Source organism: Xiphophorus hellerii, chromosome 24 (assembly GCF_003331165.1).
Source record: "Xiphophorus hellerii strain 12219 chromosome 24, Xiphophorus_hellerii-4.1, whole genome shotgun sequence".
Classification (NCBI taxonomy): domain Eukaryota; kingdom Metazoa; phylum Chordata; class Actinopteri; order Cyprinodontiformes; family Poeciliidae; genus Xiphophorus; species Xiphophorus hellerii.
The window spans coordinates 4,657,940-4,674,590 of NC_045695.1; the positions used below are offsets into that span (position 1 = coordinate 4,657,940).

At 39.5% G+C, this 16,651-nt stretch overlaps 1 protein-coding gene across 8 annotated transcripts in view; it reads right to left on the minus strand.

The window, feature by feature from the left end:
• Positions 1 to 16,651, minus strand: part of LOC116716087 (nck-associated protein 5-like) — a 155,506-nt gene that overhangs the window by 73,970 nt on the left and 64,885 nt on the right. Inside the window, exon 1 of one of the 8 annotated variants that reach the window (XM_032556874.1) lies at positions 306 to 707. The exons of the other annotated variants lie outside the window; for them this stretch is intronic. Within the exon in view, the coding sequence (XP_032412765.1) occupies positions 306 to 334 (29 nt within the window). The 5' untranslated portion in view covers positions 335 to 707. Of the gene's footprint in view, positions 1 to 305; positions 708 to 16,651 lie in introns of those variants that run through there. 8 annotated transcript variants of the gene reach the window in all.

Here is a 16,651-nt window from a genome sequence, read left to right on the forward strand (position 1 = left end):
GAAACGTGCATTCCTGCAGATTAAAATCCGCTGCAATGACTGATTGTCTTTCTTAAAGAGATCTGCTTCCTTCTGCTATCAATCAGAAGCAAAGGAGTTTAACCTGACCCCACACTGTCGCAACAGAACCAGCACCCCCACGCAAATGGCTAACGGCGATCATTCTGAGTGAAATATGCAGAATGAGACTCATGTGCTCCTCTTACTGTGCAGCATCGACCTACATGACAGTATACTCTAGCTGTTGCGTTGCCCGTAACGCAGTTCAGTCATGCCATGTGTGCTGATGACAGCGCGCTCCTTACCCTGCTGGAGAGGCAGCATCCTGGTGCATTCAGAGGACACGCATGGTAATCCAGCAGCACGCTCTGCTCCTGCTCTGCAGCTGCTCCCCGCCGATCCACAGATGATAAAGTTTACATCCACAATGCAGCGTCTCTCCTCTGATGTCCTCTGCCCTCCCCGTCTCCCACAGTCTGCCGGTGGAGAACGACTCTCCTCTCTGCTGCTAACACACTCCCCCTTCAACGCCGAATGCCGTCCCTCCACCCGCCCATCCAGCCTGCTGCCTCTATCTTTCCTCTGAATATTTCTCTCCTCAGTCCATCTCTTGTTCCGCTCTCATTCTGCGTCTGCCTCGGACTGCGGAGACTGCGTCCCTCCTCTCCGGGCTTACAGGACGCCTGACATGTGTTCAGGGAGAGGGCTACCGCTCCACTGCCCCTCCGAAGGTGGCTCTGTCCTCAGGGGAGGAGAAGCCAGATCGGGGTGGGGGTTGAACACAGAGGGAGGAGTTTTTTAGGGGTGACAGCAGTGTGAAGGGGTTGGGGGGCTTAAACTCCAGCTAGGGGACATGAAGAGACAAGCAGCAGCCGGCTTGTAATGTTCAGCTCAAGGGTCTCAGCCTCAATGTTGGCCTCGTTTACTAATTATTCCAACCTTTATACGCCTCTATGTGTCTACAAGTCTGTGTAAATAAACTTGGAAGGTTGTTCCTCAGGATCTGTTGAGTTCCTGTTCTCAGGTAGTTCGGATCATGCTCTTGTTCTGCTTTCTAGTCTGCCTGATTCCTGTTTTACTTTGGTACATCAGTTTTTTTGTTTCCACTCAAATTGTTTCACTTCTTCTTTTGTTCATCAGGTTTCCTTCCTTTGTGAGTTTTGCAGGATGAAGCCAGTTTCCATCCTGGACGTGTATGCCATGACCTAATCGACTGCATAGACCGAGCTATCTTGAGAAGAACACTAGAAACTAATAGATCTTTGCACTTTGGCAAGTGGCCTATTGAGATCCCCTAATGCTAACCCACCCAGAGATAGATGTGGTTTATGAAGTCCTGCTCAATGTTGTCAGAAAGAAAAAAAAAAAGGAAATGCATCATTGTCAGATGTTGGCTCTACACATGGCTGTAATACACAGAAAGCAAAGGCTGCTTAACAGCATGAACTACACATCTCAAAAACTTGGAGAGAGTCCTCCGCTCTAAGCTGGAGGTTTAGATGTAGAAATTTCTGAGCCCTTGGTGCCTCTGATAAGGTACATACCCACCAGTAGATAGGAGGCTTTGCAACATTGGAACTTACACAAATGTGTTTCCAATGAACTTCTTGTATAAAAACCAAAAACCGCCTCAAGCAGATGTGAAAACTTTTTTTTTTTTGCAGAACTGAGTATGTTATTTTTGAATTTTGCTGTTTCCATCAACCTCTTCTGATGTTATGCTTCAAAAAAGCCCATAAAGATAATGTCGATGGAAACATGGCTGGTGTTGCCATCATGTGAAAAGGCATTTGGAGGTTAAAGGTCAGAACTGCAGATGAGGCTTTAGATGTCTATTACAGTTTACAGTACTGACTACTCCACCCAGCCTCATGGCCTCAGGATGAGTGCAGACAAGACTCAAAACATACAGTTCACAAGCCTTTGTTTATTCCAGGAGTGTTCAGGCTGAACAGGTTTGGGGGTTTAAGTATATTAGCTTAAAGGCGGAATAGAAGAAGATAGCTTGAACAGCAAAGAGACACTGCTGATTTGAACGTAAGCATTTGTACAACGGCACATCTGGAAGAAGTCCAGTATTTTCTTAAGCTTTACTGTTTCTGATGGAACCATATCGCATTGAACTTTGGGTTGAAACGTCCAGTGATTGCTAACTGGGTCAAATGCAGATATACGAGTGTCAGATGCAACTCTAGATCTGAGTTTGGTCTCAGCTTAGTACTATCTTACAATGTGACAGTTTTCGTGTTGTTAAAGAAAATTTACTGGAAATGTTCAGAAAAAATTGGGGTTTTTTTTGCTTACTAAGACGAGTAATGCTAACATATTTGGGCAAAGTTGGACAGTGATCTTTTTGTATTTCCTTAAAATTTTAGGGATAACAAATAAAACTATCACCACATCGCAGGAACATTTTGGTAGAAAAAGCACAGGATCAGGCCAAGAAATAGATAGTAATGATTTTAGGACAGCTCTTGGAAATATCAAGTTTCAAATCAGTCTCCAGTTATGAGGCGGCCTCGAGGGCCCACAGAACATGAACATTTCCAAACAACGGAAAGCTCCAGCTTTACTAATTCCAGTGTCAGATAGGTGAGGCGGCTTCAGGCTGTTAAATGATCTGACAGGCACCTTCTCTGAAGCAAACACTGAGTTTTGGGCTGAGCAACGCCACACAAAAAGAAGGCAGTGACAAGGGAACAGATAGGGACAACCGAGGAAGAGGTCGAGATCAAGGGAGCGAAGGCCAGAAAGGACAGACAGAAGTGCTTGGGTCTGCCTGGGTTGAGTAGCTCTGGCCCATCTGCCACAATCACAATCAGTCTCAGCTGAACGGCTGTGACAAACTGCAGCCTGGAGCCAGCAGTTTCTACCACGCAGGACGCCTACAAGAGCCCAGGGACAGGAGGGGAGAGGGATGAAGAGGCAAGTGAGTCAGGCAACGGAGTAGAGGGGGTGGCTTCCATTGTCTGCACCCCAATAGGACCAGTGAGAGAGGGGGCCGGCCACCGGACGGGTGAAAGGGGGAATTAAAAGGGTCTGGGTGACAGGAGCGCTCGGCTAAAAAGGGAGAATGAAAGGATGGGGCTGACTTAGAGCCCCACATTCACTGTCACTAATGTCTTCAATGAACAATGACACCAACCATGAGAGAAGGAGCGGGTGGAGGAGGGAACCCTCCATGGAAAGGTACACCAGCTTTAACGACCGACAAATGATCAAAACGTTCAGTCACATTTGCTTTCAGATGAAGCCATTCATCATCATAAAACCCAAAGATTCATGATGCCTGATTATTGCGTACGTGACCAAAGATGCCATGTAATTGTGTAAATCATACGCACAGCTGGTTTGGTGCAGGGAAATCTGAATATAGAGCAAGCATGATGTGATTTTCAGAGCAGGTGGTCACCAATTTGACACCATTGTCCCATCGGAGTAAGAAAGACAAATGGAGGACTGAGTCAGCACTAACATATATAAATGCATCATAATGAAGAACTAGAAAATTTCGGAAGAAATTTAGCCGGGGCCTGCCAAGGCGCGCCCGTGGCTCTGGGCCCGGCGTCGTCACGCTACAAATCGGCATCGATGCTAAAGAACGCCGCAACGTAATCAGTGGCACGCGGAGAATCGCAAGAACGTTAAGTAAGGCGGACGTGCACCATTCAGTATTATAAAGTAAGTATATCAGCTAAAATCAGCAGAAACGCTAATGTTAGCGTCATTGCTTTCATCAGTATGTGGGAAATCACTAGGATATTTTCTATAATTGATTTACTCCATTCAGTATACTAAACATTGCTAAAAAGTAAAATAAATAGCTAATAGCTTATTGAAGCTAAAATGCTAACGCTAATGAACCTTGCATTGAACTGTTTAGTAACAGTTCAATGCTCATAAACTGCAGGAAGGCAGTTCATTAGCATTTACCTAATGATTGTCACAAATATAAATTTTCAATAACGCACACACACACAACATATTACAGTTTAAAAATATATATTGACCTTATGTTAAAGATTTCTACAAACGTTTTACAGGTAAAGTTTACAATGAACCAAAATTACAACATTTAAAGAATACCATAAATTTAAGAATCTAATGTCTCTGCAATAAAAAGAAATTGCTATCTTTTTTATTTTTAAACAACACCTCATATTGTTAAATAACTGATTTTATGTATTCAAGTTTTAAATATTACATTTGAGTTTGCATGGATGTAAAATTACTGCTCAGTTTAAAAATTACAGTATCTTTAAACTGAGCAGTTTAAAAATATGCTCAGTATTTGAAAACTGCTCAGCTAAACTTCGCTCTTTAGCTCGTTAGCTTGTCGATGTTTCAGTTTTATTCGCTGGGAAAATTATTCTTTGTCTGCTTTGAAGATAAGCAGACAAATAATAAAAAACAAGTTTTGATATAAACTCTCAACTTCATTCACAAAACTTTTTCGTTATTTATTACACAACGAACATGCATTTCACATAAGAACAAAACAATGAGGTGATGTTGCCTGTCCTTGAACACAACGCTGATCCCTCTTCACCCTGTCACCAACTCACACACATCCTCATTGTGTTGTGTTCTGTAAATAAACAAAACACAAGCAAAATCAATAAACTATATGCATATTCCAGTATACTGAGTTTTGGTTTTACATTCATTCTATTTAAATGTAGTTTGTTTGTGCTTACCAATGTTTTCTGGCCGGATGTCTGGCACCGTTTTCCCCTGGTCAGTTCGTCGATGTCTGGTTTTAGTTCTGGTGCTGTGGCAATCCGCAAAACGGCGTGTAGGTTTTCGTCAGTAATGCGCGATCTGTGCTTGGTCTTGTTTAAAGTCATTATTGAAAACATCTGTTCGCACAGATAGGTGCTTCCAAACGTGGACAAAACACGAGCTGCATGGAGTCGAAGCTGTGGCATCAAATCAGGGGGCAGTAGACGGTAAAAGTCCTCGATTGAAACATCACGGAACTTCGCTCTTTAGCTTCTTAGCTTGTCGATGTTTCAGTTTTATTCGCTGGGAAAATTAATAATCAGCTTGAGGTGACTCTGCTGCACTCTAGTGGCGAGAAGCCGTAATGTTGGTTGGTAAGAATCGGAAGGCATTATGGGATATGTAGTTTGTAGTCAATTCGTGCTCAAAACCTATTTTAAGTCAATCAATGGGGCTGTAAAACGGTGGTAGGGGGGAGAGGGCGACATAAAATGACGTAGCCGGCCACATGTGGCCCGCGGGCCTTGAGTTTGACACATGTGCAATAGAGGATCTATCTGCTGCTCATGCAAAACAGTCTATTTTAATCCCATGTGTAATGGTCATTGGGTTAAATCAGTTATATAATGCTGAAAACGCAAGTAGTTGATGTAAAAATATTCAAGGCTTTTATTTTGAAATTTTTGTTAAGCTTCATTTCAAAGGGCCAAACTAATACCATGTGTAACAGTGCTTTGGATGAAAAAGTCAAATAAAGCCAAAAAGAGCAATTACATGATGTAAAAATATTCAAGGCTTTTATTTTGAAATTTTCAGTATGCTTCATTTTAAAGTTCTGAACTAATACCATGTGTAAGAGTGCTTTGGATGAAAAAGTCAAATAAAGCCAAAAAGAGCAATTACGTCATGTAAAAATTTTCAAGGCTTTTATTTTGAAATTATTATTATGCTCCATTTTAAAGTTCCGAACTAATCCCATGTGTAACAGTGCTTTGGATGAAAAAGTCATACAAAGCCAAAAACAGCAATTACATGATGTAAAAATATTCAAGGCTTTTATTTTGAAATTATTATTATGCTCCATTTTAAAGTTCCAAACTAATACCATGTGTAACAGTTCCTGAGTTAAATCAGTTATATACAGCCCATAGCAGCAAATAGTTCTAAAGGCCAGTTCAGTCCTGATCTGTTTCAACTGAGGGTTCCACTATAGATAGAACTACAATGATGCGTATCTGTAGTCCAAACCAGCAGCCAATAGCCTCTTGAGATCCGTTGCTATGGCAAATAATGGTCTCAGCAGGGTGTGAGCTCTGAGCTCTGAGCTGTCAAACACACAATTGTGTGTTTGAGCAAACACGTTTTACTGACAAAAAGCATTGGAAACAAATCCTTCCTGGTCGGGAACCGTAATACATATTCGAAAAGCGTTTTAAGCGTATGACAGTTCAATGTGTCTTCTGCGATAGTCCCGAGATTCATATCTGTACCTCACTCAGAACATTTACAGCGATGAGAGAAAGAAATGTTGTGCCCAGATCTGAAATTCTATTCAAATACATGGGAGAGAGCCTCAGACAGCCTCAGAAAATCCTGTCGCATGACTTTGCTCTGAAGCACCGTGACAGAAAACCGTACGATCTAGATAAATTTCGAAAAGATTTTACCGGAGCAGACAGGCGTATCAATGTCAGGACCGATTTTGATACTAATCGTGCGATATTTGTGGGCGTGATGGCGATTTCAAAAATGATTTGGGTTGAAAAAGTTGTCTTGATCTCTCACTCTAATCAGCGAGAAAAGCACTCTAACTTTAGAAAAAATGAGAAACTTTGGGTCGCTTAGAGGCAAATTGTGGACAAACCGTAACTGTTATCGACGAGCCGTCTTCACTTTCGAAGAGATCACAGACGTATCTACAAAATGAAATTTGAATGGCATTTCTACGTGAATTAGTGACGACACAGAAAATCCTCAAAAATAGGGTATTTCCAGGATTTTTCCCATTGACTTATAATGGGGTTTTTTTCGTAGTTTTTTGCGAATTATGTCGCCACGTTAAGCCCAAATCCCACCAAAAGTAATAGCAACAATGGCGTGAATTTTCTGCACGTTTTGATACCTCATTTGTAGGTGTGCACCCAGCGGTATGAGCCGCATTAACGGTTACGGAAGAAAAATAAAGAACTATAACTAGAAAATTTCTGAAGAAATTTAGCCGGGGCCTGCCAAGGCGCGCCCGTCGGGCTTGGGCCCGGCGTCGTCACGCCACAAATCGGCGTCGACGCTAAAGAACGCCGCGACGTGATCAGTGGCACGCGGAGAACCGCAAGAACGTTAAGCGAGGCGGACGTGCACCATTCGGTACGATTTAAAATTTTCTCAAGGCTTTTATTTTGGAAGTTTTGTTAAACTTCATTTCAAAGGGCCAAACTAATCCCATGCGTAATAGTCCTTGGGTTAAAATAGTTATATAATGCTCAAAACACAAGTGGCTGGTGTAAAAATATTCAAGGCTTTTATTTTGGAATTTTTGTTAAACTTCAATTCAAAGGTCCAAACTAATTCCATGTATAACAGTCATTGGGTTAAATCAGTTATATAATGCTGAAAACGCAAGTAGTTGATGTAAAAATATTAAAGGCTTTTATTTTGGAATTTTTGTTAAACTTCATTTCAAAGGGCCAACCTAATCCCATGTGTAATAGTCATTGGGTTAAATCAGTTATTTATTGCTCAAAAGAGCAATTATCTGATGTAAAATATGTCAAGGCTTTTATTTTGGAATTTTTGTTAAACTTCAATTCAAAGGTCCAAACTAATTCCATGTATAACAGTCATTGGGTTAAATCAGTTATATAATGCTGAAAACGCAAGTAGTTAGCAAAATGCTAATGTTAGCATCATTGCTGTCACTAGCATGTGGGACATCACTAGGATGTTCTCTATAATGGACTTACTCCATTCAGTATACTAAACATGGCTAATAAGTCCAATAAATAGCTAATAGCTTATTTAAGCCAAAATGCTAATGCTAATGAACTGCCTTGCTGTGCAAGGCAGTTCCCTAACCTGAGAGAAACAGATAATGCAGAATAATATTATTGCACTGCCTGCGGCGGTGCACTAACCTCAGGGGCATGTTGAGGCTTTTATTTTGAAATTTTTGTTAAGCTTAATTTCAAAGGTCCAAACTAATCCCATGTGTAATAGTCATTGGGTTAAATCAGTTATTTATTGCTCAAAAGAGCAATTATCTGATCTAAAATATGTCAAGGCTTTTATTTTGAAATTTTCAGTATGCTTCATTTCAAAGGGCCAAACTAATACCATGTGTAACAGTGCTTTGGATGAAAAAGTCATATACGGCCAAAAAAAGCAATTACGTCATGTAAAATATTCAAGGCTTTTATTTTGAAATTTTCAGTATGCTTAATTTTAAAGTTCCAAACTAATCCCATGTGTAACAGTGCTTTGGATGAAAAAGTCACATAAAGCCAAAAACAGCAATTACCTGATGTAAAAATATTCAAGGCTTTTATTTTGAAATTATTATTATGCTCCATTTTAAAGTTCCGAACTAATCCCATGTGTAACATTGCTTTGGATGAAAAAGTCATATACGGCCAAAAAGAGCAATTACGTCATGTAAAATATTCAAGGCTTTTATTTTGAAATTTTCAGTATGCTTCATTTTAAAGTTTAAAACTAATCCCATGTGTAACAGTTACTGAGTTAAATCAGTTATATACAGCCGATAGCAGCAGGTAGTTCTAAAGGCCAGTTCTCAGTCCTGATCTGTTTCAACTGAGGGTAGATAGAACTACAGTGATGCGTATTCGTAGTCCTAACCAGCAGCCAATAGCCTCTTGAGTTCCGTTGCTATGGTAAATAATGGTCTCAGCAGGTGTGAGCTGTGAGCTCTGAGCTCTCAAACACACAAGTGTGTTTGAGCAAACACACTTTACTGAAAAAAAGCATTGGAAACAAATCCTTCTTGTTCGGGAACCGTAATACATATTGGAAAAGCGTTTTAAGCGTATGACAGTTCAATGTGTCTTCTGCGATAGTCCCGAGATTCATATCTGTACCTCACTCAGAGCATTTACAGTGATGAGAGAAAGAAATGTTGTGCCCAGATATGAACCGAGATGGGCTGTCACTGTAATTTGAAGAAAAATGAGAAACTTTGGGTCGCTTAGAGGCAAATTGTGGACAAACCGTAACTGGTATCGACGAGCCGTCTTCACTTTCGAAGAGATCACAGACGTATCTACAAAATGAAATTTGAATGGCATTTCTAGGTGAATTTGTGACGACACAGCAAATCCTCAAAAATAGGGTATTTCTAGGATTTTTCCCATTGAGTTATAATGGGGTTTTTTTCGTAGTTTTTTGCGAATTATGTCGCCACGTTAAGCCCAAATCCCACCAGAAGTAATAGCTCCAATGGCGTGAATTTTCTGCACGTTTTGATACCTCATTTGTAGGTGTGCACCCAGCGGTACGAGCCGCATTAACGGTGACGGAAGAAAAATAAAGAAGATTAAAGAGACGCTTCTCTCCGACAATAGTAATAGGTTCCTGCCATTGCTTTGCATGGCAGGCCCCAACTAGAAAATTTCTGAAGAAATTTAGCCGGGGCCTGCCAAGGCGCGCCCGTCGGGCATGGGCCCGGCGTCGTCACGCTACAAATCGGCGTCGACGCTAAAGAACGCCGCGACGTAATCAGTGGCACGCGGAGAATCGCAAGAACGTTAAGCGAGGCGGACGTGCACCATTCAGTATTATAAAGTAAGTATATCAGCTAAAATCAGCAGAAACGCTAATGTTAGCGTCATTGCTTTCATCAGTATGTGGGAAATCACTAGGATATTTTCTGTAATTGATTTACTCCATTCAGTATACTAAACATTGCTAAAAAGTAAAATAAATAGCTAATAGCTTATTGAAGCTAAAATGCTAACGCTAATGAACCTTGCATTGAACTGTTTAGTAACAGTTCAATGCTCATAAACTGCAGGAAGGCAGTTCATTAGCATTTACCTAATGATTGTCACAAATATAAATTTTCAATAACGCACACACACACAACATATTACAGTTTAAAAATATATATTGACCTTATGTTAAAGATTTCTACAAACTTTTTACAGGTAAAGTTTACAATGAACCAAAATTACAACATTTAAAGAATACCATAAATTTAAGAATCTAATGTCTCTGCAATAAAAAGAAATTGCTATCTTTTTTATTTTTAAACAACACCTCATATTGTTAAATAACTGATTTTATGTATTCAAGTTTTAAATATTACATTTGAGTTTGCATGGATGTAAAATTACTGCTCAGTTTAAAAATTGCGTTGTGTTCTGTAAATAAACAAAACACAAGCAAAATCAATAAACTATATGCATATTCCAGTATACTGCGTTTTGGTTTTACATCCATTCTATTTAAATGTAGTTTGTTCGTGCTTACCAATGTTTCCCCTGGTCAGTTCGTCGATGTCTGGTTTTAGTTCTATTCTGTGGCAATCCGCAAAACGGCGTGTAGGTTTTCGTCAGTAATGCGCGATCTGTGCTTGGTCTTGTTTAAAGTCATTATTGAAAACATCTGTTCGCACAGATAGGTGCTTCCAAACGTGGACAAAACACGAGCTGCATGGAGTCGAAGCTGTGGCATCAAATCAGGGGGCAGTAGACGGTAAAAGTCCTCGATTGAAACATCACGGGACTTCGCTCTTTAGCTTGTTAGCTTGTCGATGTTTCAGTTTTATTCGCTGGGAAAATTAATGATCAGCTTGAGGTGACTCTGCTGCACTCTAGTGGCGAGAAGCCGTAATGTTGGTTGGTAAGAATCGGAAGGCATTATGGGATATGTAGGTTGTAGTCAATTCGTGCTCAAAACCTATTTTAAGTCAATCAATGGGGCTGTAAAACGGTGGTAGGGGGGAGAGGGCGACATAAAATGACGTAGCCGGCCACATGTGGCCCGCGGGCCTTGAGTTTGACACATGTGCAATAGAGGATCTATCTGCTGCTCATGCAAAACAGTCTATTTTAATCCCATGTGTAATAGTCATTGGGTTAAATCAGTTATATAATGCTGAAAAAGCAAGTAGTTGATGTAAAAATATTCAAGGCTTTTATTTTGAAATGTTCAGTATGCTTCATTTCAGAGGGCCAAACTAATACCACGTGTAACAGTGCTTTGGATGAAAAAGTCACATAAAGCCAAAAACAGCGATTACCTGATGTAAAAATATTCAAGGCTTTTATTTTGAAATTTTCATCAAGCTTAATTTTAAATTGCCACACTAATCACATGTGTAACAATTGCTGGGTTAAATCAGTTATATAAAGCTCAAAAGAGCAATTTCCTGATGTAAAAATATTCAAGGCTTTTATTTTGAAATTTTTGTTAAGCTTCATTTTAATGGGCCAAACTAATACCATGTGTAACAGTGCTTTGGATGAAAAAGTCAAATAAAGCCAAAAAGAGCAATTACATGATGTAAAAATATTCAAGGCTTTTATTGTGAAATTTTTGTTAAGCTTCATTTTAAAGTTCAAAACTAATCCCATGTGTAACAGTTACTGAGTTAAATCAGTTATATACAGCCCATAGCAGCAGGTAGTTCTAAAGGCCAGTTCAGTCCTGATCTGTTTCAACTGAGGATAGATAGAACTACAGCGATGCATATTCGTAGTCCAAACCAGCAGCCAATAGCCTCTTGAGATCCGTTGCTATGGCAAATAATGGTCTCAGCAGGGTGTGAGCTCTGAGCTCTGAGCTCTCAAACACACAATTGTGTGTTTGAGCAAACACGTTTTACTGACAAAAAAGCATTGGAAACAAATCCTTCTTGTTCGGGAACCGTAATACATATTCGAAAAGCGTTTCGAGCGTATGAGAGGGCAATGTGTCTTCTGCGATAGTCCCGAGATTCATATCTGTACCTCACTCAGAACATTTACAGCGATGAGAGAAAGAAATGTTGTGCCCAGATCTGAAATTCTATTCAAATACATGGGAGAGAGCCTCAGACAGCCTCAGAAAATCCTGTCGCATGACTTTGCTCTGAAGCACCGTGACAGAAAACCGTACGGTCTAGATAAATTTCGAAAACATTTTACCGGAGCAGACAGGCGTATCAATGTCAGGACCGATTTTGATACTAATCGTGCGATATTTGTGGGCGTGATGGCGATTTCAAAAATGATTTGGGCTGAAAAAGTTGTCTTCATCTCTCACTCTAATCAACGAGAGAAGCCCTCTAACTTTAGGAAAAATGAGAAACTTTGGGTCGCTTAGAGGCAAATTGTGGACAAACCGTAACTGGTATCGACGAGCCGTCTTCACTTTGGAAGAGATCACAGACGTATCTACAAAATGAAATTTGAATGGCATTTCTAGGTGAATTTGTGACGACACAGAAAATCCTCAAAAATAGGGTATTTCCAGGATTTTTCCCATTGACTTATAATGGGGTTTTTTTTGTAGTTTTTTGCGAATTATGTCGCCACGTTAAGCCCAAATCCCACCAGAAGTAATAGCTGGAATGGCGTGAATTTTCTGCAGGTTTTGATACCTCATTTGTAGGTGTGCACCAAGCGGTATGAGCCGCATTAACGGTTACGGAAGAAAAATAAAGAAGAACTAGAAAATTTCGGAAGAAATTTAGCCGGGGCCTGCCAAGGCGCGCCCGTCGGGCATGGGCCCGGCGTCGTCACGCCACAAATCGGCGTCGACGTTAAAGAACGCCGCGACGTAATCAGTGGCACGCGGAGAATCGCAAGAACGTTAAGTGAGGCGGACGTGCACCGTTCAGTATTATAAAGTAAGTATATCAGCTAAAATCAGCAGAAACGCTAATGTTAGCGTCATTGCTTTCATCAGTATGTGGGAAATCACTAGGATATTTTCTGTAATTGATTTACTCCATTCAGTATACTAAACATTGCTAAAAAGTAAAATAAATAGCTAATAGCTTATTGAAGCTAAAATGCTAACGCTAATGAACCTTGCATTGAACTGTTTAGTAACAGTTCAATGCTCATAAACTGCAGGAAGGCAGTTCATTAGCATTTACCTAATGATTGTCACAAATATAAATTTTCAATAACGCACACACACACAACATATTACAGTTTAAAAATATATATTGACCTTATGTTAAAGATTTCTACAAACGTTTTACAGGTAAAGTTTACAATGAACCAAAATTACAACATTTAAAGAATACCATAAATTTAAGAATCTAATGTCTCTGCAATAAAAAGAAATTGCTATCTTTTTTATTTTTAAACAACACCTCATATTGTTAAATAACTGATTTTATGTATTCAAGTTTTAAATATTACATTTGAGTTTGCATGGATGTAAAATTACTGCTCAGTTTAAAAATTACAGTATTTTTAAACTGAGCAGTTTAAAAATATGCTCAGTATTTTTAAACTGCTCAGCTAAACTTTGCTGTTTAGCTCGTTAGCTTGTCGATGTTTCAGTTTTATTCGCTGGGAAAATTATTCTTTGTCTGCTTTGAAGATAAGCAGACAAATAATAAAAAACAAGTTTTGATATTAACTCTCAACTTCATTCACAAAACTTTTTCGTTATTTATTACGCAACGAACATGCATTTCACATAAGAACAAAACAATGAGGTGACGTTGCCTGTCCTTGAACACAACGCTGATCCCTCTTCACCCTGTCAATAACTCACACACATCCTCATTGTGTTGTGTTCTGTAAATAAACAAAACACAAGCAAAATCAATAAACTATATGCATATTCCAGTATACTGAGTTTTGGTTTTACATTCATTCTATTTAAATGTAGTTTGTTTGTGCTTACCAATGTTTTCTGGCCGGATGTCAGGCACCGTTTTCCCCTGGTCAGTTTGTCGATGTCTGGTTTTAGTTCTATTCTGTGGCAATCCGCAAAACGGCGTGTAGGTTTTCGTCAGTAATGCGCGATCTGTGCTTGGTCTTGTTTAAAGTCATTATTGAAAACATCTCTTCGCACAGATAGGTGCTTCCAAACGTGGACAAAACACGAGCTGCATGGAGTCGAAGCTGTGGCATCAAATCAGGGGGCAGTAGACGGTAAAAGTAAAAGTCCTCGATTGAAACATCACGGAACTTCGCTCTTTAGCTTCTTAGCTTGTCGATGTTTCAGTTTTATTCGCTGGGAAAATTAATAATCAGCTTGAGGTGACTCTGCTGCACTCTAGTGGCGAGAAGCCGTAATGTTGGTTGGTAAGAATCGGAAGGCATTATGGGATATGTAGTTTGTAGTCAATTCGTGCTCAAAACCTATTTTAAGTCAATCAATGGGGCTGTAAAACGGTGGTAGGGGGGAGAGGGCCACATAAAATGACGTAGCGGGCCACATGTGGCCCGCGGGCCTTGAGTTTGACACATGTGCAATAGAGGATCTATCTGCTGCTCATGCAAAACAGTCTATTTTAATCCCATGTGTAATAGTCATTGGGTTAAATCAGTTATATAATGCTGAAAATGCAAGTAGTTGATGTAAAAATATTCAAGGCTTTTATTTTGAAATTTTCAGTATGCTTCATTTCAAAGGGCCAAACTAATACCATGTGTAACAGTGCTTTGGATGAAAAAGTCAAATAAAGCCAAAAAGAGCAATTACATGATGTAAAAATATTCAAGGCTTTTATTTTGAAATTTTTGTTAAGCTTCATTTCAAAGGGCCAAACTAATACCATGTGTAACAGTGCTTTGGATGAAAAAGTCAAATAAAGCCAAAAACAGCAATTACCTGATGTAAAAATATTCAAGGCTTTTATTTTGAAATTTTCATCAAGCTTAATTTTAAATTGCCACACTAATCCCATGTGTAACAATTGCTGGGTTAAATCAGTTATATACAGCTCAAAAGAGCAATTTTCTGATGTAAAAATATTCAAGGCTTTTATTGTGAAATTTTTGTTAAGCTTCATTTTAAAGTTCAAAACTAATCCCATGTGTAACAGTTACTGAGTTAAATCAGTTATATACAGCCCATAGCAGCAATTAGTTATAAAGGCCAGTTCAGTCCTGATCTGTTTCAACTGAGGATAGATAGAACTACAATGATGCGTATTTGTAGTCCAAATCAGCAGCCAATAGCCTCTTGAGATCCGTTGCTATGTTAAATAAGTTTCACACCAAGGTGTGAAGTGTCAGTGAGACAGCCTGAGAGCCTCAGAAAATCCTGTCGCATGACTTTGCTCTGAAGCACCGTGACAGAAAACCGTACGGTCTAGATAAATTTCGAAAACATTTTACCGGAGCAGACAGGCGTATCAATGTCAGGACCGATTTTGATACTAATCGTGCGATATTTGTGGCCGTGATGGCGATTTCAAAAATGATTTGGGTTGAAAAAGTTGTCTTGATCTCTCACTCTAATCAGCGAGAGAAGCCCTCTAACTTTAGGAAAAATGAGAAACTTTGGGTCGCTTAGAGGCAAATTGTGGACAAACCGTAACTGGTATCGACGAGCCGTCTTCACTTTCGAAGAGATCACAGACGTATCTACAAAATGAAATTTGAATGGCATTTCTAGGTGAATTTGTGACGACACAGCAAATCCTCAAAAATAGGGTATTTCTAGGATTTTTCCCATTGAGTTATAATGGGGTTTTTTTCGTAGTTTTTTGCGAATTATGTCGCCACGTTAAGCCCAAATCCCACCAGAAGTAATAGCTCCAATGGCGTGAATTTTCTGCACGTTTTGATACCTCATTTGTAGGTGTGCACCCAGCGGTATGAGCCGCATTAACGGTTACGGAAGAAAAATAAAGAATTATAAAGAGACACTTTGTTGGGTGTAGAGTAATAGGTTCCTGCCATTGCTTTGCATGGCAGGCCCCAACTAGAAAATTTCGGAAGAAATTTAGCCGGGGCCTGCCAAGGCGCGCCCGTCGGGCATGGGCCCGGCGTCGTCACGCCACAAATCGGCGTCGACGCTAAAGAACGCCGCGACGTGATCAGTGGCACGCGGAGAATCGCAAGAACGTTAAGCAAGGCGGACGTGCACCATTCAGTATTATAAAGTAAGTACATCAGCTAAAATCAGCAGAAACGCTAATGTTAGCGTCATTGCTTTCATCAGTATGTGGGAAATCACTAGGATATTTTCTGTAATTGATTTACTCCATTCAGTATACTAAACATTGCTAAAAAGTAAAATAAATAGCTAATAGCTTATTGAAGCTAAAATGCTAACGCTAATGAACCTTGCATTGAACTGTTTAGTAACAGTTCAATGCTCATAAACTGCAGGAAGGCAGTTCATTAGCATTTACCTAATGATTGTCACAAATATAAATTTTCAATAACGCACACACACAACATATCACAGTTTAAAAATATATATTGACCTTATGTTAAAGATTTCTACAAACTTTTTACAGGTAAAGTTTACAATGAACCAAAATTACAACATTTAAAGAATACCATAAATTTAAGAATCTAATGTCTCTGCAATAAAAAGAAATTGCTATCTTTTTTATTTTTAAACAACACCTCATATTGTTAAATAACTGATTTTATGTATTCAAGTTTTAAATATTACATTTGAGTTTGCATGGATGTAAAATTACTGCTCAGTTTAAAAATTGCGTTGTGTTCTGTAAATAAACAAAACACAAGCAAAATCAATAAACTATATGCATATTCCAGTATACTGCGTTTTGGTTTTACATTCATTCTATTTAAATGTAGTTTGTTCGTGCTTACCAATGTTTTCTGGCCGGATGTCTGGCACCGTTTTCCCCTGGTCAGTTCGTCGATGTCTGGTTTTAGTTCTATTCTGTGGCAATCCGCAAAACGGCGTGTAGGTTTTCGTCAGTAATGCGCGATCTGTGCTTGGTCTTGTTTAAAGTCATTATTGAAAACATCTGTTCGCACAG